The following is a 26,269-nucleotide window of genomic DNA, read 5'->3' as shown; positions in this document are numbered from 1 at the left end:
GAAAAGTAGGAGAGTTTTATTTCTGGGAAATAAAGCTATGCTTGGAAATCCAGACAAATAAACTGGCTTGAAAACAGCGTTCAACTTAACATTAAGCATTAACCTAACATTTCATGACCTACCCGAAACGTAGCATTGAGCGTGTGAGGCTCTAAAATTACTGTGAAGAGCGTCTCAAATCTGTCTGTGTTTTTTTCCTAGTAGCTAAATCCGGAAGCATTAAAACGTTACTCGCCGTAGTGATCTTGTTATGGGTACTTCGAAGTAGTGCATAGCGATGCTGGTGTATATCGACCATAAGGTCACGAGCGGATCTTTGAGTTGGTCAGTCCTTCGTAAAGCTGCGTGTTCCGCTTATTAATGTTATCACTGTGTTATCGCGTACAGCAGCACAGTTGTTTTTATAGCCATGCCACTGTCGTAGAAGCATTTGAAATTATTATTGTTATTATTGTCCAGTGTTTAAAATCTACCGTCGAAGATTATAGCAGTTTGTCAGTTCGAATTTCAATACACAGAAACAAAGATACCTGGATATTTAAGCAAAATGCGGAAGTGCGAAACCCATGCGGATGATTTTTTGTTGCAATGCTGATGCAGAGTGCTAACCGGTTAAAACAGTGGACTGTATAATAAGCTTCGTTTATTCATCATTTTACTTTGATCAGCAAGTGCTGAAACCGCGAATCCATGTGACGTGGGTTTGGTAGGTTTTTGGTAGCTTAAACTAACAATAATACACAAGTCTAGTTTTATTCTGCATTGCGAGTTTTATTCTGCATTGCGAAGAGCTGCTGGTGATAAAGCAAAGTGGTAGATAAACTGTTACAGTACTGTACGATATTTTAGAATCTCGGCCGGTGCACCGCTTTTCGAAAAAAACATTAGAGGTGGCGCATTAGTTCAGTTAAAGCGACTCCGTTGTTGCATTGAATGCTGTATTAACATTTTGTGGACCTGCAGCATAAAATTGAGCTGATTGATTGTCATTAATTTTGTTAGCAACCGCTCTACGTTTGTGCAGCTGGCAGCAGGTAATCGTAAGTGTCATATACTTACTTAATCTATCGTTTTCAAAAGAAGATTACCCCAGTTCTTTCGCAGCCTTGCCTTTGTTTCTGTGGTATGATTGTACGTTGAAAAATGCGCAAAATTATAATATGGAACAACCAATGAATTGTATTTTAATGGCATTTGTAATAATATCAGCCAAGAGAACCGAATAAAGCTTGTACAAAGCATGCTACCTTTGTGTTTAATCGTAAGATGCACGTACGGATCTAATTATACTAATGAAGTAGCGTAAAGAAGTATACTATTGAAGTATACTAATGAAGTAGCGTAAAGAAAATTTGCTTTTCACATGTTTTTGGGTCAAATATGCCAGTTCTTTTAGCTGATCATGACAGGCGTTTAATACTCTAAGTACAGCACTCACTGTGTCCACCAAATTTGCTTCACCTAGTTATTAAATATTAATCTTAATTGTGCTTCGCTAAAAGTCTTGTGCGATAAAATGGGTTGTGCGGTTTACAATTTGTGTTCCTTGTGTTTTTAAATCAGGGCATTCCGTAATTTATTCCAGTTCCGAAACTTTGTGATTATATAACCGGCGTGTGCATGATTAGCTATGTATTGTAGACACACAGCTTTGTATACTACTATAAGAGTTTTGTATACTATCTATAAGAATCACGTTAATTATTATGAGAATACGAGTGACGCAGGAACGAGTACAAAATTTTTCTAAGGGATTCTAACAGTTTTTTTGCCGATGTATTGAACAACTTGCAGACAATTTACAAACGATATAATTAGTGCTCTTATGCAACACTCCTGTCAGTTTTCCTGTATTGTACAGACTAGCGGGCGGTTTCGTCCAGGTAAGCATATTGAAATCAGATATCAAAAAGATACAATTGTCTACCGTACAAAGTTCATACGTATCGTTGTGAACTATCAAATCGCTATCGTTGATCCGATGTGAAGTACACCGGTGCATGCTAGACTTGGAATGTGTGTATGATTTTAAATTTAACTACTTTGTATATCTTTCCTTTGATTTCGCTCATTCGCTCCAGATATATAGGAACTTCATTACCGGAAGTTTCGCACCGGTAAACGAACATCGTTTCTGACATTTGTTGCTGTTGTTGGCCGTCAATAATTTCGCATCAGGTAGTTAGAACTTTATTGTACTTGTACGTTGTAATTACGAATTAGAGTACCCCACACCGAGTTCAGGTTTCTTACGCTGATTACAAACTGTCATGCCGGTTAACACGAGCATGTTTCCCCTGAAGTGGCGACTAACGTGTGTTGTACGCAGTGTTTATTCACACTTCAATGTGTCTCTACTGGCGGATGTTTTTCATGGTCACGGAGACTGGTTCATGACTGAAGACATTCACGGCTCAACTTAATTTATTTGACCATGATAGAGTGATTTTTGTAGATTACTGCGCAACAACACTTAAGCCATCCGCACCATGGGTAAATTCGGATTATGTGTTCTTCTCCTGCATCTGAGCGCGTTGTCAGTATGGGGACAAAATGAAGCCGGTACTTGTCCGGCGCCCGGTCAGCCGGGATACACGGTGGGATGCAATTCCAAGACTGCCAGCATGGAGCAGTTCCGGGCGAAGAGCATCGGTCCAGATGACATTTTGACCACCAATCAGGGTGTGGAGATTGCTGACAATCAGAACTCTCTGAAGGCCGGCAGCCGCGGACCAACTTTGTTGGAAGATTTTATCATGCGGGAAAAGATCACCCACTTCGATCACGAAAGGTAGCCAGCTAGCGTTAACTGCCAGCCTCGAATGAGATTCCTTCCACAGATTAGCGTGTGAATATTTTACAATTTTTGTATTTCCGCAGTCACAACCGATATATAGTACATCAGTTAACACACATTTAACAGATTTTGCGAAAAAAATTCTTATGAATTTGATGGAGACAGTTATGGTTTTCGGTACTTTGAACTGGTGATCCGGTTTAGTGGCTTATAAACGAATGTAATTTTTCTGTATTTGCAGGATACCAGAGCGTGTTGTGCACGCGCGTGGCGAAGGCGCTCACGGTTATTTCCAGGTGTACTCGTCGCTGGCCAACATTACCAAAGCCAAATTCCTCCAGGATCCTAACGTGCAGACGCCGGTGTTTGTGCGCTTCTCCACGGTGGGAGGCAGCCGCGGGTCAGCTGATACTGTGCGAGATATCCGTGGTTTTGCCACCAAATTTTACACGGAAGAAGGCAACTTCGATATTGTCGGCAACAATGCACCGGTGTTTTTCATTCAGGACGCCATCAAATTTCCAGATTTCGTCCACTCAGTCAAGGTAACCAACTCTGAATTTCTGTGGTCGGCCTAACGTGCAAAGGGTAATTAGATTCAATAAACAGTAATTTAGGGTAAATTAAATTTCCGCGGTTTGCTCAGGCTGCACGGATACTGCGGTTAAGAGAACCTAAATATATGTAACCGGTTTTGGAAACTAGAAACGGTTTCTCACCTTCGCAGCTGCACATCTCGTGCTTTCAGCGTTGCATAATCTTATACAATAATTTCATCTGCACGGATATAATTATTATTATATGCGCGACCTTGTAGAGCGACTTCGGCAATAAGAAATCACAATAGTCACAATAAATCAATAAGTTTTCCAGTCGCACTTTACTCGTTTGCGTTAAGGTGGTTAACAGGTGGCAATGAGCATGAAAATTAACTGCAAATGCTGCATATTTGGTTATTTTTAATTAAGGGTTGCAACTAATAAAGTACGTGCCAGTGGTGTTAATTAACACTACAGGCATGGGTGATAACTTTTACGTACGAATACCTAGCCCCTTACTTAAACAGAAATGCGTCAGCGCTTCAGATTGCAAACAAAACTAGTAGCTACGGAACTAGATCGTTATTAAGGTACACATTTGATGTGGTTCCAGTTTTCCAACTCTTTTTCGAGCTTTTTAAGCTTTCTAAAGAATATTTTGCAATCAAAATCTGCATGCAGGTATATAAATATGTTTACTTATTTAAAAACCGCAGTCATGGCCGCAGCTTTTAACGTAGGTGCAGGCGCGACCTAGCTGAACAGGCTTTGCTTTGTGTAGTCTCAATAATTATTAAAGTAGATTTGATAAGATATAGATATAATACAAGATTACGTATTAATACAAGTGGAACCCTTGAAGACATTTTACATTATCGCACAGATGTCACCCGGCTCTCATTGAGCCTTGTGCTGCAACATCCAGAATATTTGGCATATTGGTATTATTTATTGCTTATGTCACCGCTATGATTATGGCGATACGTTTATCTGGCTGTTTTATTTTGTTTGTGCATATCTAGCTTGTGACCGTACACCCAAAATTTAGTATTTTGCATTTTAACGTTTGCTGAGTCAACAGGTGCCGATGGTACTGCTTATGGAGATTCTTCAACTGATAAACACTACTCGTAGTTTTGAAAAAATCGTTGTTTCGCTAAAATTTGTTATTTCAACCGCTTCTGTACGCAGTCAGCTGCGAAATTTGTTGTCGGTATTTGAACGACATGGCAATTTTTTCCTGCTTGACTGCATGGATTAAACGATGAAATGCAGTAAACGTGCTAACGTTGTTTTCCTAGCGTTATTTTCAGGTTAACGAGTGTATTGTATTCGTACGCAAGGCTTTCTTTTGCTGTGTAAGAAAAGTAAACAAACACTTGCGCGATAATTCTGTAGCTGTAAAAGTCATAGAGATGCGTGCTGTTGCAAATTAATTTTTGTTCTCAATGAAATTGTACACTATTCCAAACGCTAAAAGTAATCAAATTGTAGTGAATGAGAGCGACTGTTATGCAGAGCTCAGAATTACTGTCATTTACAGTACGAATACTTAATTAGTCCAGCAACTGTAAGATAGCCAATAATTGCTTGTTCAGCAATTACTGTGCTACATTTTTATAAACAGTGGCAGTCGTTATCCATCGATACTTGCGATAAATTTTCCTAAATAAATTTCTTGATTGTTGATAAAAAAATTTCTGATGTTGATTGTTGAATTCTACAAGCAGATACATATTCACATAATGTAAATGTGCATATATCACAGAGGCGCACAGCTTTGAGTTTAAAATAACATTAACAAGTGAAGCTGCTGTTTAATATACGAGAAAGTAAGCTGCGAGAATATAATTTAGTGATAAAAACTGCTTAGTATCTAATACTAGCTATTTTATTCTATGTGTACCGCCACTACCGGTAGTACCGACAATATGTATACTTTGTACGGCTCGTATTGCCACAATGAAATTGTTTCTGTTTAATATACGGTGTAACTGCAAGATTGTTTGAACTGATTTCATTGGATTCATTTTCGAGAAGATCGCCAATATCTGTCGTACGCGGGGTGTACAAAAAGGCTGTTTTTGCAAAAGTTACATTTGACTGTCAACAACAAAGCTGATAGTGTCAATTCATTTAAATTTGAATAGTTTGGATTATGATTCGATTCACATGTACAAGTCCCGTTCTAATAATTATTAATGACTGTACTGACAATGAATTACTGACGAGTGACGACCAGAATCAAACTTTGAAAACTTTGAAAAATAAATGTTGCAGTTGTGCAGGAATATCTATCGCATTTCACGTACAGATGCTGGTCCTGATGGGTGTTTTTTTTTAAAAATACAACTGCGAAAAGCATGAGACATTATGTATTCAATGTAAAGTAAGTAAAGTAAGCACTTCGCACAGGAGTTAGTCGTATAGCTGACAACTGTCAATTCATACTTCTGCCAAGGAATATAGGACATAATATCTCTTACTGTATATATCTAATATCTCTTGTATATCTTGCTTCTGCTATACTGCTGTAATCGACTGGGAAATCTTTTAGTGACTATAATATTTCTGGGCATCGGCCACGCTCGGGTGATGTGTAGATTTTATACGTTTTATCCTCTTGAATTACACAGCCAGAATTTACATAAAGGTATTACGTTAATCGGCGCGGGGACGATTTTGCACGGCTGAATTAGAATTAATTTTGAGTTTATTACTTGACGATTCAAAGACCGCGAACACTTATTCTGGTGCTATAATATTTTTGATAGGTCCTGTAGAAAATAGGATAATGAATTAAAGCAAAAGCAGCTACACGGTTATATAACGAGACTGAGTGACAGTTCATGAATCTCTTTGTAGCCGGAACCGCACAATGAAATCCCTCAAGCCTCGTCCGCTCATGATAACCTGTGGGATTTCGTTGGTCAGCAACCGGAAACAATGCACGCCATTATGTGGCTGATGAGTGACCGTGCCATTCCGCGATCACTGTCCATGATGGAAGGCTTTGGCGTCCACACTTTCCGCTTAATCAATGCCGACGGTGTTTCCCGCTTTGTGAAATTCCACTGGAAACCCAAACTGGGTGTTCACTCACTGGTGTGGGACGAAGCCCAGAAATTGGCCGGCAAAGACTCCGATTTCAACCGTCGTGAACTGTGGGAAGACATTGAAGCCGGTAATTTCCCAGAATGGGAGCTGGGCCTCCAGGTCGTTGAAGAGGGCGATGAACTGAAATTCGATTTTGACCTTTTGGACCCCACCAAGATCATTCCCGAAGAACTGGTGCCGGTGCAGCGCGTTGGCAAAATGGTACTGAACCGTAATCCGGATAATTTCTTCGCCGAAACCGAACAGGTGGCGTTCTGTGTGGCGAACATTGTTCCCGGTATTGACTTCACCAACGATCCCTTGATGCAAGGTCGCCTGTTCTCGTACCTGGACACCCAATTATCGCGCTTGGGCGGACCCAATTTCCACGAAATCCCCATTAATCGTCCAGTGTGCCCCTTCCGTAACAACAACCAGCGCGACGCCATGCATCGTACAACCATCAACGTCGGCAAAACCAACTACGACATCAACACCCGCAACAATGGACTGCCTAAGCAAGCGCCATCGGGCAGCGGTTTCTCCAGCTACCATCAGCAAATGGACGGAGCCAAACTCCGCCAGCGCAGTCAGTCGTTTTCAGACCACTACTCACAGGCTACCCTCTTCTGGCAGAGCATCTCCCAACCGGAACAGGACCATCTGGTGTCGGCCTTCTCCTTCGAGCTGAGCAAACTCGAAGCGGATGCCATCCGCATCCAAGTCCTGACCAATCTGCAGAATATCGACGCCCAGTTGGCCAAACGCGTCGCCGATAATCTCGGCATGCCGCTGCCGCCCAAAGAACAGAATGCATATCCCAAACCCGTCACGCCCTCACCGGCTCTTAACCAAGCCACTACGGCGAAGACCAGCATCGAGACACGGCGGATTGCCATTCTGGCGGCGGACGGCGTGGACGGGCAGTCCGTGGAGGATATTAAAGCCTGGGCAGCTGAGAATAAAGCCAAAGCCAAGGTCATTGCCCCGCATGCCGGCAAGTTGCGGTCGGCAACCGGACAAGACATCCAAGTGGACGGCACCATTGTGGCCAATCCGTCCATCTTGTTCGATGCCTTGTTAATTCCCGGTGGTAATCAGAGTATTAAGACGCTGCAGGAAGATGGCGGAGCGGTGCATTACGCTTTGGAAGCCTATGTGCATTACAAGCCCATCGCCGCGGCGGCGGAAGGAGGCGATTTTCTGGCTCACATTGGGCTGATTCCCCGGCTTAAACATCGTGACCTTCCGGAAGGGATGATCGTTGCCGAAAATGTTGACGATGGCTTCAAGCAACAGTTTTACAATTACATCGCACAGCACAGATTTTTCAATCGCCAGCGCGTCAAAGCCATTCCAGCCTAAATTGCCGCCTTTTTAGAAATTGAAGTATTGTTTTTTTTTGTTAAAATAATGATATTCATCAGTGTTATCTATGCAGTGTATGATACTAAAAAACACGTCGGTCGGTTTTGGGATATGTAAATTTGTTCTTGTGACATTAGTCTCGTAATGAATTGATTAATTGATAGGGTGGAGATTTAAACTGATATTAATGTGTTAGTATTGAAACTGATAATATTATTGACTGTACTTACCTACAGTACTTCGACACATAGGTGTGCTATCAGCCTATCACGTACTGCTCATGCACATGAACTGTCATGTCTGTATGCGTTCTCGATGAAATCTTTACTCGCAAAGGCATTTTGGGAATGTGTGGAAACAGTTTACCGGTTTTTTTATGTGTAACGGCCTATTAAATGGCAAAGAATGGTAAAAGTAAAAAACATCGAACAAAAGCTGATACAGTACAAGTGAAACGAATAAAGAACGTGGGGCTAATTTCATTACGTAACATTTCCACATTTTACAGCGACACGAGGTCACGCGGATGCACAGATTTACTGCCATACCGGATTTAGAAATGTTACGGTTTGCTGTAAAAATGTGAAAAAAAGATCTGTTTGCAATTGCCCAATTATTTGCATGCTCTTGTACGTATCAGCAGGCAATTTCACAACATGGTTATCTTCGTGGTCTGTATTTTTTTGTTGTTTACTACATTCGCTGCTTCTCAGCCGCTGACTCAAAAACAAAGGTGTAATTTTCTTGAGGAGGGAGGGAAAATATGTGCTCCCGACGCGTGCCGCAACGCCACGTGCTCCTTACTACCGGAAGCCATCTGCTTGTCCGATCAATGTGGATGTCGTGCTCAGTTTTTCCTTTACACCTCGGAGAAATCGGAGAAGCCTTACGAATCCGTGACTTTGTTGTGCAATGCTGCTACAGAAATCGAAGGTTTGTACATATTGCCGGCTGCACGAGATAGACTCAAACAAAATAAGTAGATGCTAACCATTGTAGTTACTTACCGTTCTTCTGTTTCACAATACTATATTTATATAAATATACACCCTAAAGTACAACAAGAGTTCTATCTGTGCGTATCAGGTCTCTGGTAATTATTTGTATTGTACGGACAGTACGTACGGTTTCAAACAACAAAATATTAAAGCATATAAATATTCTGTTTACAACAGTGTCCGGTGATCCAGAATTACTGTGGCGTTAAATGATATGTAAACTACAAGTGAATAACGAAAAACACCAAAAGAGTTAACCTCGGATGCGTGCCGCTATTCTCGTTATGAATTAGTTAAGTAGAGTACTTACAGTACTTACCTTTGTGTAGAAGTATCTATATATGTTTATCTATATTCTCTATCCAATATTATATAGTCTATGAAAGTCTTTACTTACTTACGTAGCAGCCTATTTCAAACCTCCATTTACTTATTAACGTTGTGTATTTATGTACCGTACGTGAAACCCATTATTGCCTTTATTATCCATTTTTATGAATGTAGCGGCGAAGAACACTTTCAAGAATGTACTGAACAACAACGAAAGGGCAGCGGATACACTAGCAAGAAACTCAGAATTGCAGAAGGATTTGTTCAATGGCTTAAAGACCTTCATCGTGGATATAATGCAAATCATAACTAACCATCTAAAGAAAGAAGTCGAGAAGAGCCCCATCACCGAAAACCTACAGCGTTACGAGCACGCTCTTGGTCGGCTCCGAAAGATGAAAAAACAGGGATTGACACTGGACGACTATGATAAGATACTTTTATAATGTTGAGATATTTAAAATTCACTCAATAATGTCGGATAAGGTCATCGTAGTGTGCCTGTAAATTACTCCCGCACTTACTGGTTAATAAAAATTTTAAACGGTCCACTACAAGATGATACAATAACGCAGATTTAAGCAGTTGCAGCTCCTTTCAAACTGCATTGCAAATTGAAGTTAATAACGACAGGAATGTCAGAACCAATAGTTTGGCATAATAGTTTGACATTATTATTATTATGCATTTTGTGTACTTACTCAACGAATCCACTATAATCTAAATCTATAATCTAAACATTTTAATCGGCAATAGCCGTAAAAGTGACAAAAGGTGCAAGCTCAGACACACTACGTCACTGTCAAAACTTTAAACATACTTATACTTCAATATTACATAATACTAAATCGTAAGCAATAAGCAGTACTCGTACTTAATTTTTGTGTGTGTAATTTGGTATGTCCGCTCGGCGCGCTACGTCAGATGGTGGGATTGTCGGCTTCAAGCGGGCCCTTTTTGCAGCTGGTACTAATAAATTTCCTGTTCATAACATAGCTGGTACAATTGTACAAAACTGTTGCAAACTAGCTGCCGTCAAGTATTTGCAATTTTTTATTCTTTTTATGCCTGCGCCACAGCTGTTTTAATTGCTCGTTTTACTGCTTATTCGGATTGTAAATTTCTTCAATCTTGCAAGCTAGATTTAGGAACGATGAGTCACCACTCTGCAGACCAGAAATTGCAGTGATTTCTGAAGATATCAGCTTTTAATGTCGAATCATATCCGATACCTTTGAGTGTTGTTCGATATCCGATACTTCGAAGTTCGAAGCAGCGAGTTTATCTTTTGCCATATGCTGTTACACAGCTGAAGTCAGATAATTGTCTAATAAGTACTTGATAGAGAAAAAAGGGAAAATTTTAAAATGGTCTTTTAAATATTGACGACGAACGTGAGTGCGTGCTTCACTGTACTGTTACTCCACCCGCACATTGTTGCTGTTGTTAGTCGTATTCCGCATTTCCGATTTATTATTCTTTTTTTTTGGTGAACGGTTGCAATGTTCTGGTGGATCAAGTGGAACCTGCATATGGCAGACTAAGGGAAGCACGCTGTGGCTACATCGACGGGAATTCTAATTCAGTAATTACCGACAATTGTGAAATTGCTAATAGCTTTCATCATTAAGAACCTGCGCGACATTGGGTGGCCTGCCAACAAAAAATGCCGTAATCTTCCCTGCGTTATTGGGTATTGTAGTGCTCTGAATTGATAATCAACTACGGGCGTCGCGTTCACGGTGTCTCCTTCGTTAGGACCGCGATCTTGTTGGCACATTGATGGTGCGTGTTCGAAGAAGTCGGTTTCTGAAGGGTGTCCGTTCGGCCATGGCCAAACGATTCAGTGGTCGTTTATACACAGCAGAACGTCGGGTCAGAGAGGCGCAACATCACAGCGATCCTTCGTCGTGCTGCAAACCTGAAGTAACCATCTTCGCCACACCGAAAAACCATGAAATCACTTTGGAATGTCATTCTGTTAAGCGCCTTAAGGAGAAGGAGCCACACATTGTCGAATGGATGTTTAGTTTAACGGAGCAGAACATGAAGTCTTTATACGAGTCGTGCGCATGGGGCTGGAATCCAACGGCGAAATACAAGGAAATGACAGAATCTGGTGCGTGGTATCTCATCGCCAAAGACTACAAAAATTCCTCCCTGGCAGGTTTCTGTCATTTTCGATTTGTTATCGATTACGGCGTAGAAGTGCTCTACTGCTACGAGCTGCAAGTCGAGCAGCAATACCGTTCTGAAAAAATTGGCAGCAAAATTATGCTCATGCTGGAAACGATGTCTGCTCACTGGAAAATGAAGAAAGTTGTGCTCACTGTGCTACGTCATAACCCACGAGCGATTCGTTTTTATATGGATCTGGGATATACGTTTGATGAAACTTCGCCGTCCTGCGAGGAACCCGAACCTCATTATATTTTCAGTAAGCCCACTTTAGCGAACTGATTAATCCTGGTAATGCATGCTCCCTCTTTAAATGCAGTTGTATTGTGTTTTGATTGCTGTGGCACTCACGTATGATGGGCAAATTTTTGCACAGTCCCAGTTTTCAACGCAGTTGTCTTTATTCAAATCGATGGTTGTATAGAATGTGTAACAGAACGACAATTAATAAAAATACACGGTTTATTCTTCCTGGCCGATCTTTTTCTTATGTTGGACTTTCTTTTGCTGAACCCGATTTTGTCGCTCTGCCTTGGACAATTTCGCACGATTGAATCTAGACACAACAAAACAAAAAATATCACTAAAGATACATGTCAAAATCGAAATAACTAATCTACAATCTATCCTAGTAATCAAGCGCAAGTCTGCGCAACAAAGCAGTACCATTACCGTAAAATATTCTAAAGTCAGTAGGCATGAATTTACCGTTTCGATTTCCCAGTACTTTCTTTCTTCTCCTTCTTTTGTGGTGAAGGATCGGCTCGAATCTTGGCATGAGCCGCCTTGTATACGCCTTCAACCTACAAGAACAGCAGCGAAAAAATTGTTACCCAACACTCCAAAACTGCGTGACAGGCATAGAGGCTTTTTCTACTGAGGAATCATCTAAATATTCCAATCCGGTCGCACTTATTACATCTGTTTTGGATACTTTATCCAAATTAATGCAAACTGTACAAAATGCTCGTTCAATCACATTGTGGTTCGTGACCCTAACACAAACCCTCACCTTATCAGGGGTAATTCCGGCAGTCACAAATCGGCCAAACTGTTTCTTGAAAACATCATCATCTTCATCCTAATAATAACGAAATTTCACGTAAACATTAGGAAAGACCCTCCGAGGAAGCTGCAGTACCCCACTTCCACTCATACGCAGTAAGTAATAATACCATGGAGCATTGAGGTATACTAGTAACTTTGCCCCGCCGCGCCGCAGATCGCGGTAACTGTTGCCAGAGGGTTTTGAAGTGTTCTATTTTACGTATTGTGTCAAACAATAAACTTATGGGCAACGGAAGTTATTTTCCAAATTATATTTGTCAGGCCATGATAAGTTTATGTAAAAAAAACGCTTCACAGGACTTTTCGCATTTAAACACAGGCATTCGGCTTGAATAACATTTTTAAAATAAAGTTCGAATGAACCGCTTATTAGGTATCCATTCAGCTTTAAATATCATGTCGCAGCCTAGATAATATCATGTTTATTTACCTTCAAAGAAGTCATGTAGTTTGCCACATGACCACCGAAAATGTGTCGTCGGTGCACTTCTGCGTCGAATTTCTTTCCTTCAGAATCGTATCCCGGAAAACGTCGGTTACTGAAAAAATCATACGAGTAAACGCCGTAAATCAAAACCGCTTTGCAGTCAGAAGGCAACGTTAAACAATACTTCCTCCTAAAGTCAAACTAAATTTATTTTGAACAACAGAAGGCTTTAAACATATCCGGCGACTACGATTTTAAAACATTTTCTGCAATTACGAATCTGATACAATTCACAAGAGCGAAGCAGTACCTATGAGGGATATTCAAGCCGCCATCTACTGCTCCTTTCATAGCAGCAAAAATCTTGGCGCCGGTAGTGGTACGACTCAAGCCAACATCCAAATAGCATTTAAACGCGCCCGGTTTTCCAGGAACATCTTCGACGTGAGTTTCCTCTCCGGTTATTTCGGTCGTTCCTTCGTAGACCTTATCTAACTTCAGTTGCTTGAGAAGCTGAAAGATTTGATGTTAATATATGTATTCAAGCTTACAATACAAACCTAATCACTCTCACTCACTCGGCGTGCCAAAAGGAGACCAGTCGCGTAGGCTGCAGCATAGTTCGTCAAACCCAAGCTGATACCGAACCGGGGTAGCTCATGTGCATACGCCGCACACAGAACCTTATCACCCTCGATTTTCGCATAAATAATCTAAAAAATAGTTCGTTGCAGTCCGTATGACGCCAGCCTATACAATTCACGAAACACAACACCGACCTGTGCGATGATGTCCCTGTTTGTGATGCGGACCACCATGCGGTACTTGGGCGTGTTGTACTTGTTCTTATCTTGGGTGATCAAGGCCTTCCTGGCCTGATAGTCAGTGCGGCCCTCTGAAATGAATTCCCGATGCACGACAAAGCGAGGGCGAAGAAACTCTTAACTTTCGCGATACATATCAAAGAGAAACTAATGGTCACCAATCATCCGATAAATTCCTCACGTACCTCGTCGTCGGCGGAACTTGACCTGGAAGCGCTTGAAGTACGCTTTGTTCTTCACCACTTTCACGAAACCCTACAAAATCGTTATTGAGACAGAACTTCATCTCTGGAAAGAATGCCACTACGTACCATTCTGGAGTTGTTCGTTAGGTCTCTGCAAAAAAATTCCTACGATTTGCGAAGACCCTGCACTGAAATTCAGCCGGAATATCCGGAGCACGCATGCTGACGAATGCACACTGCGTCGCGCATTGGGCACACTGGCACCGGAATATTGTCCCGTGCTCGAGTGCGCATTAATAAAACCACCGTACCAAGGCGGGAACAATATTCTGTCCAGAGATCGCATATTTTCTGTTGGTCGTTGGATTCTGAGTTGGATTATAACTTTTTCTGTAATGTTTTCTTACTTTTACGGTTTTTACCATGCAAAATTTTGAAATCATTATTAGAACAATTTTTTCGTATTCTAATCAGCCGGTCCACATTAATTTTTCTGAACAATGCAATCGGAGCAGCGGAAGGTTTTGGACCATATCTTTTATTCCCTTGGCCGGTTTTCCTTCGACCGTGCGAAGGAGATATGCGTGAGTAACTTAAAACTAGTTTCCTCTTTCAGTCTTTTTATCAATGGTGATCTGTTACGTTATCCGTCCTTTTACGGTTTCCAGTTGTTTGTTATCTTCACTTTTATGTATCTTGTTCTCTAGGATCGGGAGAAGGATGCAATCAAAAATCCGCAAGGCTTTGCGGCAGTGTGGAGTCAGTTTGTGGTTAGCTTGAGTCAGTTGAGCCTTGCAGAAAAGGGTTATATGATGTTGGTCTTCCTGACACAAACACCAAATAACAAGAAAGCCTTCCGGAATAAAGAGGTACGATTCGTGATGGTCGCATCGTGTATTAGTTTTTTGTATTTTCTTTTTACACTCCTGTGATATCTGAGTAGGTCAGAGTGATACCATCATTAAATAATGCAGTGCGGTTGGTTTTTCTTGAATTTTGTGTCCGCGGTTATTAATTCGACGTGATATTTCGTTTACAGCTCCCAATGAGATCGTTGTACGGGCAAATCAAACATGATTTAGAAAAAACAGTGGACGCGCTTCGCGGATTACCACCACTTGAGGGTTACTCTGACGATCTTGCTCCTCCTGTTCTCAGCCATTTGTGCACCCAGTTGAGCCACTTCACCGCGGCCCGACTGGACATGTGCGATGTGTACGTTGTGCAGTTGTTATCGACTTTCACGTGATTGTAATTCCTGGTTTTGACGAATTCGGATGGTAGTGGCACGAAAACACGTCTAAAATGAAAAAAAAACTGGGGACACTGGAGTCTGGAACGTTCTCACATGAGAACAAGTACCGAAAGACAGCAGCCGTAAACTGCTGAAAATTGACAGCTTTGCTGTTAGGCGTCCGCTTTTTAAGTCCAAATTCGAAACCTCTGAATTCGACATTTTTTTTAGTTATATCTGACGACTTCATTTAGGGCGATAGTGTCGTGAAATCTGTATGATATTTCGGTCCCGTCACCGTATTTCTTTTCTATTCGACAGGTATGAAAGGCTGCACGAGATGGGACTGGACAGAACAAATCGATATCCGGAAGTCAACGGATTGGTGGACATGGTCATCGGTGCGTACGGGAAGAAATTCCATCATCCCTGTCTTGCTATCCTGGAATCAGCATTTTCGTGAGATAGTAGAAGTTACTAATCACCTGCTTTGCATAAATTTGTGCTGAAGTGTTATCATTCTGCCGCATTTTTACAGGTACGAGACAGAGATTCTCAAGAGTTTGATTGATGCCCAGCTGAGCATGGCCAACTGGGACTTCCTGGCATCGTTGGTGCACATTAATCAGGCCCATCGTCGACTGGCGCTATGGCCTACCAGTGTCCAGGCTCCTGAGTCCTCACTTCCGGCGAATTACAAAATCGCTCCTTTGAAAAGTATCTCTCCACCGGCTCTGTATACATGGTTTGTGAAGTATCAGACGGCTCTATTGGCCAAGGTATCACATAAGAAAACTTCCATCAGTGCGTTTGCTTATTAGTTAACAGTTTCTTTGCTTGCAGTTTAGCCTGTACTTCCACGATGTGCTGAGCAAGCAAACTGGTTTGGCGGCTGAATTCCGAACCCTTTTAACTAGGAATAATCCAGATTATTACAGCAAGTAAGCTTATGCATGCGGCGCTCGGTTGATAAATACTCTGAGATCTTAAAACGGTTGATTGACTTAAGTGGAAACTTCAGCTAACCATAAGGCTAAAATATGCTAAGGCTTGTAAGTCCTTTTCGTTGTTTCAGGATAGCGACATTCCAAAGGAAAAGTGATGCATCGCACATCTGTTTGGTTCTGGATACAAATGGCATGGACTACCGAGGTCCCGGTTATCGCTTTCCAGGCGCCGAAATCGAGAAGCCGACTGGTTTGGACACTTATCCTGTGATATTCAGTTATCCTGCGGTATAACTTTTGGCCGTAAAATTAACTCTGAATTACTACGTAATTATTGATGTACAATATCTAGGAAAGACCTACGAAACACTGGCCGTCCATTGTGATGATTTTGGCTAGTAGATCCGATCAGTTCGAAGGACCCGATAATGCTATATCCACTTATGACAAGATTGAAAAAGAAAATAAAATCGTAAGTATAAGCGAGTTTGCAGCACTACTTGCCGGGAATCTCGAGAGGATTAGAATTTGTTGTAAAATTCTTAGCAGACTGGTTTTGCCCGTAATTTAATTATATTAATGTGAAAAAATTTTTATTGTCTTGTTTAATTTTTATTGTGTTGATTTACTAAGCAAACGTGCCAACAAAATGTCAACACCTCAAGACAGCAGCATTCTTACAATATGAATTTTGAAATACCGCAGAAGTAATTTTATGCGTTTTTGATGTAAGTTATTGTATGCATATTTTTCTCGTAGTGCTTTTAGAGTTACGTTTATCTATTGTTAAACGCTTTCGAGATGACGTCAATTTTGAAGGGAAGATTTTATATTACAGACTATGGAGCGGACATATTTTATTGCCAGAATAGAAGAGCGATTTTACATCGTGTTGATTTTTGAAATTAAGAAGTCGGAGAAGGATTCCGCGGTGAACCTTTTCCTCAGCGATATGGTCACTCAGTTACGTGGTTCCGCTGTACTGGAATCGTTAAAGCCTGTTTAAAACTTTAATGGTAGATATTGAAGTTATTTTATACTCCTATCGATGTTTGTGCTTTTATTTTAATAGTGCACATTTCTGTCTGTGATTAATAAAATGGGACATTTAAAGCGGCTTTTTTAAGGTCATTTACGATATCTTGCTCAAGATTGTACATTTCTTCATAAGTTGGGGCAAATCCATCCACTCCGTAACGATCAAGTTTTGTTTTCATCTTTGTGTCTTGGGCAATACTTAAGAAGGCGTCTTTTAGTTTCTGCTTGGTTTCCGCTGCGAAGTGTTACGCAAACAGAGATTGTGTTATGAATTGGTTGTACTTGTAAAAATCGTGAATGTGTATCTTCTTACCGGACAACTTCTTGTCGACGACGATCGGATAAATTGGCAGGGATCCGGGCAGCGTTAGTTTGATAAAAATATCATTGCGAGCTTGTGGGTTTCGTTGGAAGTACATGAATGCCACTGCAGAGTTAACTGTTGCTCCTTCGGCTCGTCCGTCACGCACCATTTCGATAGCCGCGTTATGCGAGCCGGCTTCTCGGGTGTCGCCGAAAAATGAAACGTTTTCTCCTTCTTTTCGAAAATGATGCCGAGGATAAAGTGAACCACTTAGAGAATCGGATGTACTACAAATTCAACCACAGCCAAATTATAACATCCTCTATTCCTACGCTTCAAGTTTTAACAACTTACATTAGAAATTGTAGCAAAATCAATAGTAAATACTAAATGTTGCAATCAAGTTTCACAAAATTACGTACGATGCACCGTATCCAGTATTTACGGCTCTGTAGCTGCTCTTACTGGTTAACGAAGTAGTCGTAGAACATGCTGTATACTACGCAAATCCAGTTAAATTGGAATTATGAAATTTCTTAATCCTGCCGAATGAAATTCATAATCCTTGATTCTACTTGTTGCAATGTGATATTACGTACAATACACTTTACCTACATACAGCAGGATGCATGCAATGATACAAATAATATTCGAAGTAACAACCATAGTTGCAGAGAAAACACTTTCCGTTACGTACTGTTATACTATACAAGAAACAGCCTCGGCTTCGCCTCCGCGTTTCTTTTGGTCCATGGCCATTTTATTTGAATTTGAATGCATATTTATTAGAATAACATCTATATTTCGTCGAAACATGATCGGTGCATGCAATAGGGCAAACACAAATTTTATATGAAAATCAGTTCATGATTCTCTCAACCTTGAAAGCATTCCCTTTGGCTGTACATGCAGATAATTTTTACGATATCCGCTACCCGAAAAAGAAAGCCGAAATATCAGTCTATAAGGTATGAATTCGAAATAGTGATAGTGCACTGGATCAATAAAGAAATGAATACTATCTGGCCGGGTTTTGAGCCTTGACAGAGTTACATCATCATAATCAAGCAAGCAAGAGAACAAGCTTACGTTTAATCAAGCGAGCGAGCGAAGCGAGCGAAGCGTTTTTAATTTAAAATGTGTGACGTGACGAACCGGAGAGCCGGGTTCCCGGGGTCCAGGGGCGAAGCCCCTGGCCGGGGTTTGGGGCGGAGCCCCAATAAGCAGGGGGTGCGGGGGGCGCAGCCCCCCGCTGAAACAATTGAGAAGGTAGTTTAAAATTCAAAACCTAACCCGGTCCTTTTTGACGAACCCGCCATAGTAATGTACGGGGGGTCCGGAAATTTAGACCCGGTGCGGATTTTTTTAGCGACCCCCGGGTGGAGCGTTTTTGGGGAACCGTGACGTAAATTATAACCCGGTCATTATTGACGAACCCGCCGTAGTAATGTATGGGAGGTCCGGAAATTTAGACCCGGGCGGATTTTTTTCGCGACCCCCGGGTGGAGCGGTTTTGGGGAACCGTGACGTAAATTATAACCCGGTCATTATTGACGAACCCGCCGTAGTAATGAATGGGGGGTCCGGAAATTTAGACCCGGTGCGGATTTTTTTAGCGACCCCCGGTTGGAGCGGTTTTGGGGAACCGTGACGTAAATTATAACCAGGTCATTATTGACGAACCCGCCGTAGTAATGTACGGGAGGACCGGAAGTTTAGACCCGGGGCGGATTTTTTTCGCGACCCCCGGGTGGAGCGGTTTTGGGAAACCGTGACGTAAATTATAACCCGGTCAATATTGACGAACCCGCCGTAGTAATGTAGGGGGGGTCCGGAAATTTAAACCCGGGGCGGATTTTTTTAGCGACCCCCGGGTGGAGCGGTTTTGGGGAACCGTGACGTAAATTATAACCCGGTCATTATTGACGAACCCGCCGTAGTAATGTACGGGCGGACCGGAAGTTTAGACCCGGCGCGGATTTTTTTCGCGACCCCCGGGTGGAGCGGTTTTGGGAAACCGTGACGTAAATTATAACCCGGTCAATATTGACGAACCCGCCGTAGTAATGTAGGGGGGTCCGGAAATTTAAACCCGGGGCGGATTTTTGTAGCGACCCCCGGGTGGAGCGGTTTTGGGGAACCGTGACGTAAATTATAACCCGGTCATTATTGACGAACCCGCCGTAGTAATGTACGGGGGGTCCGGAAATTTGGACCCGGGGCGGATTTTTTTAACGACCCCCGGGTGGAGCGGTTTTGGGGAACTGTGACGTTATCATCTATAACCCTTTCATTATTGACGATCCCGCCGTAGTAATGTACCGGGGGTACGAAAATTTGGACCCAGGGCTGATTTTTTCAGCGACTTCTGGGTGGAGAAGTACTGGGGAACGGTAACGTAAAATATAACCTGGTCATTATTGACGAACTCGCAGTGATATACGGGTGGTCGTAAAATTTGGACCCGGGAATTTTGCCCGCTGTAGGTTGTGGAGTGTTTTATGGTTACGGGTCCCGTAACAGGTAACTTTTACCGTGAAGAGCGCTTGCAAACATTTCTGTTTACTATCAGTAAAATTACCATAACCGCAGTACGTTACCCTAGACGAGGATTACTGTTACCATAACAGATTACTTTTTATGCAACGGGTTGTCATTACCGAATTTCTATAATAATTAATCCTTAGGGTAACGGGTTACCGTTACCGCAACCTGTTTTGTAATGGATTACTATGGCGGGATACTGTCATTGAAACCGTTACCGTAATGGAGTACCGTGCATGTTATTGTCACCGTTGTGGGTTTCCGCAACCGTTGCTGCTACCCTTTACATGCTACCCTGCTACCCGAACAATCATTTAATTGTTGCTTAAATAAACTTAATGTAAAAATCCTGAAAAAAGCTAACCTGAAATGGAATTAGAATGACTAACGCTGACTGACGCCGTTATTCATCGAAGATGAACTACAGAAATTCGCGCTCACGAGGCTTGCAAGTTACAAATTTATTTAAAGGAGTACGCTTAGAAAGCGCACATTCGAGAATATTAAACAAAAAAGGATTCTAAGGCTTCTGAGTAATTTTTTGAAATAGTTTTGAAACGTTGCCATAGCAAAACATCTATTTAAGAAACCCAGCGAAGTCAGGAGTCATTACTACCATTACTAACATTAACACTGCATGTGTTACCTGCATTGCCGCTGTTGTTATTCATATTCTGATGGTTCATCGTTGCGCGTTACCGCTACCGGCGTTACCACTCAAACTAAGCGTTATCAGTAATAACTGTTACGTTTGCCAGACTGTAACAATGTACAGTAACTGAGTCTGTTTTTGATAGTGTATCATGTCTCGTTACTGTTGAAACTAAAGGCGTAGCCGAAGGCGACGCCAAAACGTGGCGCTAGCGAGCGCAGCAAAACAAGCGGAGCTGGAAGTAAAACAAAAGGGTTCTATGGTTCTGTTAATCTGAAGGTATGTGACTTTATTGGTCAAATCAAACTTAAGGCAAAATAAAAAAGAAACAAGAATTACAACAAGAAAATTTCTTTCAGCTTATCAAGGCCTTCCATCGTGCCCAGTGCCCAGCACAGACGCCGCATTACCCCGTTGAACATCTATCGACAAACGCTGACGTTAAAACTCATGCGAGCGTGCTTCGCCGGTTTGCTGCTGAAATCTTTACCCCAGTTCTTTGGCAAATGCGATTGCTGACGGCCCCCACGGGCCCAGGGTTTCAAAGGCGATTGAAGCGAACAGGTAGCGGCCAACCAGGTACAAATTCAATCTGGATTTTTTATCCTCTGCTTGCACGGCGGCCGTTCCCGCTGTGATCGAGTTGGCTTTGACATGTATGGCGCAACCGTGTCTACACATGTCACGTCCCATGCTAGGCACAATCCACGTTTCCAGGCAAATGCCGTGCAGCCGTCCGGACGGCGCTCCGTGGTGTGAGAAGTACCACGAGGCTCCAGCTTTGCAGGCACGCCGGCAGATATACATGCTCGACAAATGATGCTATTTAATCCGCCGTGACGCGGGTGTCTTCCGGCGGAGAAGACACATGACAGCCCATGATGCCCGTAACCATCTACGCGTTTGAGACATTTGACGCAATCATGAGGTTCGCAAATCGTGGCGCTAAGGCAAAGACCAACACTGATCATGAGTTCGTCGTCTCCCGGCAGGTTGCCGATGTGGGCGGAAAGTTGTGCGTTTAAGCAGATGCCGGCTTCTGGCCTAGACTGGGCAAGCAGGCGTGCTGTGTTGACTTCATCGCCCTCGAACACCTGCAACAAAGTAGAAAGGGAAACGTTACATAAAGGCATGTCTCACGGCTTTTGAGACTTCCGGAACGCGGGTTCGGAAATTTCAGCCTGACGGGCTTTCAGTTTCCAGGACTCCACTGCGCCGGCGACGTCGGTAATATCGTGGGTATGGAGCAGCGCGGACAGCAAACCGGAAACAGAATTGAATCGAAGTCAGGAAGGCTGGTAGGGATAATTCTTCTGACCGGCGGATGCCAATTCCATCTCTGCTAACTGGGAGTGTTACTTGACCCCAAGGCGGGAGTCGTTGTGGTTGGTCCGTACGTTCGAGATTTTTCTTGCAGTTTCACTTAAGCTTTTTGTTACTGTAACGATACGGTCGCATAAACCGAAGGCAGAGCCAAAGGCGACGCCGAGCTGCGGCGCGAGCAAGCGCAGCGCAGCGAGCGGAGCAGCAAGTAAAACGAGCGGATTCTATTGTACTGCTGTTCTGAAGAGATTCTCCTTACAGTTCAGGTTAAACTTTTGTTACCGTGATGATACGGAAGTGGAAACCGAAGGCGGAGCCGAAGGCTACGCCGAGCTGCGGCGCGAAAAAGCGCAGCGCAGCGAGCGGAGCAGCAAGTAAAACAAGAAGATTCTATTGTCCTACTATTCCGAAGAGATTCTTCTTACAGTTCAGCTTAACCCTTTTGTTACATGATTATACGGTAGCAAACTACCGTTTCCACCGAAACCGAAGGCAAAGCCAAAGGCGATGCCGAGCTGCGGCGCGAGGGAGCGCAGCATAATGAGCGGAGGAGCAAATAAAACGAAAGGATTCTATTGCTCTTTTATTTAAAAGAGATTCTTCTTATAGTTCCGCTTGAACTTTTTGTTACCGTGTTGATACAGAAGTGGAAATCGAAGGCGGAAAAAAAGCTACGCCGAGCTGCGGCGAAAGCAAGCGCAGCGCAGCGAGCAGCAACTAAAACAAAAGCATTCCGTTGTTCTTTTCATTAAAAAATTGTTTTTACGGACGAAATTTCCGTTGTCATTTTGAAATTTGCTAGCAAACTATTGTTTCGAGGAAAACCGAAGGCAAATCCGAGCGGCGCCGCAATTGAAGCATCAAATAGAACAATAGATTTATTTTTCTATTTCAAAATTTTGTTGCAATCTGCATAGAAATTTAGATATCAATTTTGCAAATGAAAACGAATTATTTGATTGCTTGATCGAAGTTTCTCGCTTTGTGCAACAACACCCTATTTCAAACTTCAAAACAGTCTCATCCATAAAGGTTTGTATAAATCTAAATACATAAGTACAAATAAAATAAACCTCAGTGATTGAGAGTTTTGATTCTTTTGCGGAGAAAAAGAGAGGAGATCAGCGTTAAAGGTCATTACTTTTAAATACACCGGTGTTCACAGAAATTTAATGACGTGGCCTTGCCCTCACCAGAATTGCGTATAATAGGTAACTTTCAACACGGTAAGCAGGATGGTGAAATTCCCCGTTTTTGAAACGACTCTTACCAAAATTCACAAAAGTTTAAGACTTTCATAAATTAATGTCGACATATTTTTTTGAAAATTACGCGATTCATGAACTTTATTGTAGACCAAAGATTCTGGCAAGCTTAGTCAAATCAACATCCAAGCACTAAAACACTTTTGCACCAGGTGGAGTTGAGTTAGTACGTCAAGACCAAAAACGACATTGGATTGCTAACCATTGTTTTATGCCTGAAACGGTCACTAGGTTTTCAACACCATGGTAAGTAAATATGAGTTACTCGACCGTTATGTTCCAGAATAAAATCGACCGAATTAAACTGAAAGACATAAAAATAACATGGCACCCTTTACCCAAGAAAGTGATCCAGTTGGGAATCGTTACTGCGTTATTGTTACCTAGGTTGCTACTGCCCCCGGACATCGAATAAGCTGTTGAAACGATAAATCGTTTGCGTAATAAATCAAGCCAAACCAAGCTTTACGAAAAACATTTTCGTCTCTAAAACAGAAATCTGCGCCGGCGCTTCTCAGATCCTGTGTGGTTACATCGGCATACGCGGTTTGTGTAAATAAGTGTGCCAATTTATTCGCAGCTAAGATAATCTTTCCGTAAATTTGAAAATACTGAAATTTAAATGGCTTCCATGCGCCTAACAACTTGAAAGCAATGACCGGCATCCTAAAGTAAAGAATTCGGTGCGAAATTGACGGCAATGTGCGGTATGGTATTTATATTAGTAGTGCCGCGTCGCAGTTGCTTGCTTGGTCACATCTGATCATATAGCAGTCCATTTGTATCACCAGCGGGGTCGTTATTATCATTTATATCAGTATTATCATCATTGTCACGGAATGAGATGTCTCGAGGTGGCGGCATGCTCGTATCGCGTTGCGCCGCGTGCGGGAGTATGGAGAGACTACCGCTATCCACCAGTCTGCTAAACTCATGCCAGTCAATCACGCCGACTTTCCACTCAGCATTAAACTATTATAAGTAACCGCTTAAGCTGCTTATCGGCCAAAAAATCGGCTCTACAATGTCGAGCGTAACCGCAAACAATATTTTGGCCAATACACAGATCAGTAATTCCTTAGGCTTAGTTAGCTCATGGTTAGCCATCGTTTATTTTTTTTCACGCAATTTTCAGCCAACAATAAACCATTTCATCTTACAAAATTCTGAATATAGTTTCTTGGAGCGCATGCACCAGCACGAAGCTCAAATAATATTATACTTTTTTTAACGGAATCAAAAATAGAAAACATTCAAAAATATATTGTATCGGCATAATTCCGAAAAACGGCATAAAACTAATGATATCATATCGGCATCGTAGCGGTGGCAAAACTGATTTGAGCAGCTCTGCTCATAAGCCTTCCACAGCATATGAAACAGCTACAAAAAGCGTTTAGACTCTCAACTACTACTGTTGCAGTCTTACCCAACCGCGTCTTTACAAGAAAAAAGTTTACACGCTCGCTCGCTTGCACTAAGGGCGGTTACGTCCTTTATACTAGTTATTAATTATTAAGGAAAATTAACAGCGTACTGCATACTGTAAATATTTATACAACATCATTCGAGTACGGCGTACGCTGATCGTTGTCGCTCTCATACCTGTACGCCCATGCTGTTCCCCTAGCATTCCGAAACTCTTTCAATCGGTCCCTAAAAACGCGATATTAAGTAATTTAAATAAATGCAGAAACAACAAAACTACGGGTATTTAGAATGTACTTGTCCGCAACACGAAGAACGACATCGGAGAAATAAATAGGCTTGCCATGTGCGTTTGGGTGCCTATGAAGCGCTCCAACCGGCAGTAACTCAAAATTTTTGTTCTTTGCATGAAGTTTGGTGCGAATATAATCAGCGGCACTAATGAAACCTGAAATATTTCTGCACGTTTTGTGTACGAAATTATTATGTACAGTACAGCAGTATTCGCAAATTGTACAATGTACAGTGTTACTTACCAAAATCGGCTTCGTCGTTGTCGAAAGGAGATGACTTCTGGGTGACTTCCGATCCACGCCATCTGTGACGTAATAAACGTAATCAGTACTCGCGAGTCGTGAACATAAATTATGGCAACAAATGCAAAAAAATATTATGCTAATGGCAACTAGAGTTGACTAGTTGCAATATTAAAATTAAAAATAACTTTTGGAAATATTTTCCACGCTGTCGGCTGTATGTGTATAGCCGTATGTAGCTGATGGCACTTTTAGAAAAATTGCTTTATAGTGTAATCCGGGCGCCTAATGGTAAGTACGATTCAGTTCTACATTTCTCCTTACCGTTCTTCCTCACTGATAGTATCTATTTTGCAGGATAGTTTTTGTTCGAGGTAGTACCGCAAATCATCGAAATATTCTTTTGGAAAATCTGGGATCAAAGTAGTGAAAACACGAAGAGGAATAGTGCATCCTGTTTGATCGCCCATTTTTTCCCGCTGCGCACGTGATGTGATGCCCTAACACCAGTTTTGCACAGGAAAAATGATATGATCATATGAATAATATTGTTCAGCGCAAAATCCATGCACTATAAATATTTGTCGGAAAGACGATCACAATAAGTAGAAAAATATAATAATATAGATATAGAGTGTAGTGGGACAGTAGCACTGTGGCACTACTGCAAACTTTAGAAGTTGGATAATATTATACTTGTTGTACTCGTAATAATAATAATCATTATTTATATGGCCAGGAATGGTATCTCCGAGTCCGTACAATGTAATAAGACTGTCAACAAATGCAAATCCAGCAATACGCAGTTTTTTCAAGCAGTATTTACAGGCTAGTGGCAGATGCTAGACAAACGTACAGTACGTATAACATTATTATTGTTTGTAACAATTATGTAAATGCTGACGATGAGAATAGTTACACCATGATGTACGTAGTAACGTACTAAACAATTTGACGTGAGAAGGCCTAGGGTACGCTACGTCTAATACGGTAGTAGGTTTTTATGATATTTTTATAGTGATCGGAATAATGAAGTAGAATACAGGCGAGCACCGCGGTACATACGATACGAGTATCTTAATCTATGCTATATGTTGACGAAATAATATGTACTTTAATTTACAACTTGCATTTTTACTATGACTTATGAGTACTATTGTACTAATTACATGTTCCTACGTTTAATAC

At 41.8% G+C, this 26,269-nt stretch overlaps 6 protein-coding genes across 9 annotated transcripts; 4 read left to right on the top strand and 2 right to left on the bottom strand.

The window, feature by feature from the left end:
• The first annotated feature begins 779 nt into the window (after positions 1-779).
• LOC129581217 (catalase HPII-like) lies at positions 780-7,901 on the top strand. 2 transcript variants are annotated; one of them, XM_055472179.1, is made up of 4 exons: positions 780-1,034; positions 2,456-2,791; positions 3,039-3,342; positions 6,202-7,901. In XM_055472179.1, the coding sequence occupies exons 2-4, from the start codon at positions 2,490-2,492 to the stop codon at positions 7,795-7,797; spliced, it is 2,202 nt and encodes a 733-aa protein (XP_055328154.1). In that variant the 5' UTR covers positions 780-1,034; positions 2,456-2,489; the 3' UTR covers positions 7,798-7,901. The 2 variants fall into 2 exon arrangements, with proteins under 2 accessions (XP_055328154.1, XP_055328153.1); XM_055472178.1 differs by lacking the exon at positions 780-1,034 and adding an exon at positions 2,011-2,178.
• Positions 7,902-8,175: 274 nt separating this feature from the next.
• Positions 8,176-9,749, top strand: LOC129581223 (uncharacterized). Its single transcript, XM_055472186.1, has 2 exons — positions 8,176-8,733; positions 9,303-9,749. Exons 1-2 carry the CDS (start codon positions 8,457-8,459, stop codon positions 9,572-9,574), a joined length of 549 nt encoding a protein of 182 aa, XP_055328161.1. The 5' UTR covers positions 8,176-8,456; the 3' UTR covers positions 9,575-9,749.
• A 374-nt stretch (positions 9,750-10,123) lies between these two features.
• On the top strand, positions 10,124-11,858 carry LOC129581222 (N-alpha-acetyltransferase 40-like). The gene is made up of 2 exons (XM_055472184.1): positions 10,124-10,821; positions 10,887-11,858. The coding sequence occupies exon 2, from the start codon at positions 10,911-10,913 to the stop codon at positions 11,586-11,588; it is 678 nt and encodes a 225-aa protein (XP_055328159.1). The 5' UTR covers positions 10,124-10,821; positions 10,887-10,910; the 3' UTR covers positions 11,589-11,858.
• Positions 11,689-14,027, bottom strand: LOC129581221 (60S ribosomal protein L5-like). The gene is made up of 9 exons (XM_055472183.1): positions 13,937-14,027; positions 13,811-13,880; positions 13,581-13,696; positions 13,380-13,514; positions 13,112-13,314; positions 12,805-12,913; positions 12,319-12,387; positions 12,015-12,109; positions 11,689-11,862 (listed from the first exon to the last, which is right to left on the bottom strand). The coding sequence occupies exons 1-9, from the start codon at positions 13,937-13,939 to the stop codon at positions 11,769-11,771; spliced, it is 894 nt and encodes a 297-aa protein (XP_055328158.1). The 5' UTR covers positions 13,940-14,027; the 3' UTR covers positions 11,689-11,768.
• Positions 14,028-14,200: 173 nt separating this feature from the next.
• On the top strand, positions 14,201-17,415 carry LOC129581244 (KICSTOR subunit 2-like). The gene is made up of 9 exons (XM_055472211.1): positions 14,201-14,394; positions 14,518-14,679; positions 14,850-15,025; positions 15,366-15,503; positions 15,583-15,823; positions 15,888-15,985; positions 16,120-16,279; positions 16,344-16,463; positions 16,830-17,415. The coding sequence occupies exons 1-9, from the start codon at positions 14,311-14,313 to the stop codon at positions 16,995-16,997; spliced, it is 1,347 nt and encodes a 448-aa protein (XP_055328186.1). The 5' UTR covers positions 14,201-14,310; the 3' UTR covers positions 16,998-17,415.
• Positions 16,829-25,952, bottom strand: LOC129581245 (uncharacterized). 3 transcript variants are annotated; one of them, XM_055472213.1, is made up of 7 exons: positions 25,406-25,952; positions 25,082-25,143; positions 24,843-24,993; positions 24,723-24,773; positions 17,343-17,620; positions 17,150-17,264; positions 16,829-16,973 (listed from the first exon to the last, which is right to left on the bottom strand). In XM_055472213.1, exons 1-7 carry the CDS (start codon positions 25,549-25,551, stop codon positions 16,952-16,954), a joined length of 825 nt encoding a protein of 274 aa, XP_055328188.1. In that variant the 5' UTR covers positions 25,552-25,952; the 3' UTR covers positions 16,829-16,951. The 3 variants fall into 3 exon arrangements, with proteins under 3 accessions (XP_055328188.1, XP_055328187.1, XP_055328189.1); XM_055472212.1 differs by having other exon boundaries at positions 16,844-17,264; positions 25,406-25,950; XM_055472214.1 differs by having other exon boundaries at positions 16,844-17,264; positions 24,843-24,962; positions 25,406-25,545.
• Positions 25,953-26,269: the final 317 nt, after the last annotated feature.

This window comes from Paramacrobiotus metropolitanus, unplaced genomic scaffold (genome assembly GCF_019649055.1).
Source record: "Paramacrobiotus metropolitanus isolate TYO unplaced genomic scaffold, Prichtersi_v1.0 Parri_scaffold0000005, whole genome shotgun sequence".
In the NCBI taxonomy this organism is placed as follows: domain Eukaryota; kingdom Metazoa; phylum Tardigrada; class Eutardigrada; order Parachela; family Macrobiotidae; genus Paramacrobiotus; species Paramacrobiotus metropolitanus.
Note: the sequence above shows the minus strand (reverse complement) of the source record. Positions and strands in the feature narration are given on the sequence as shown.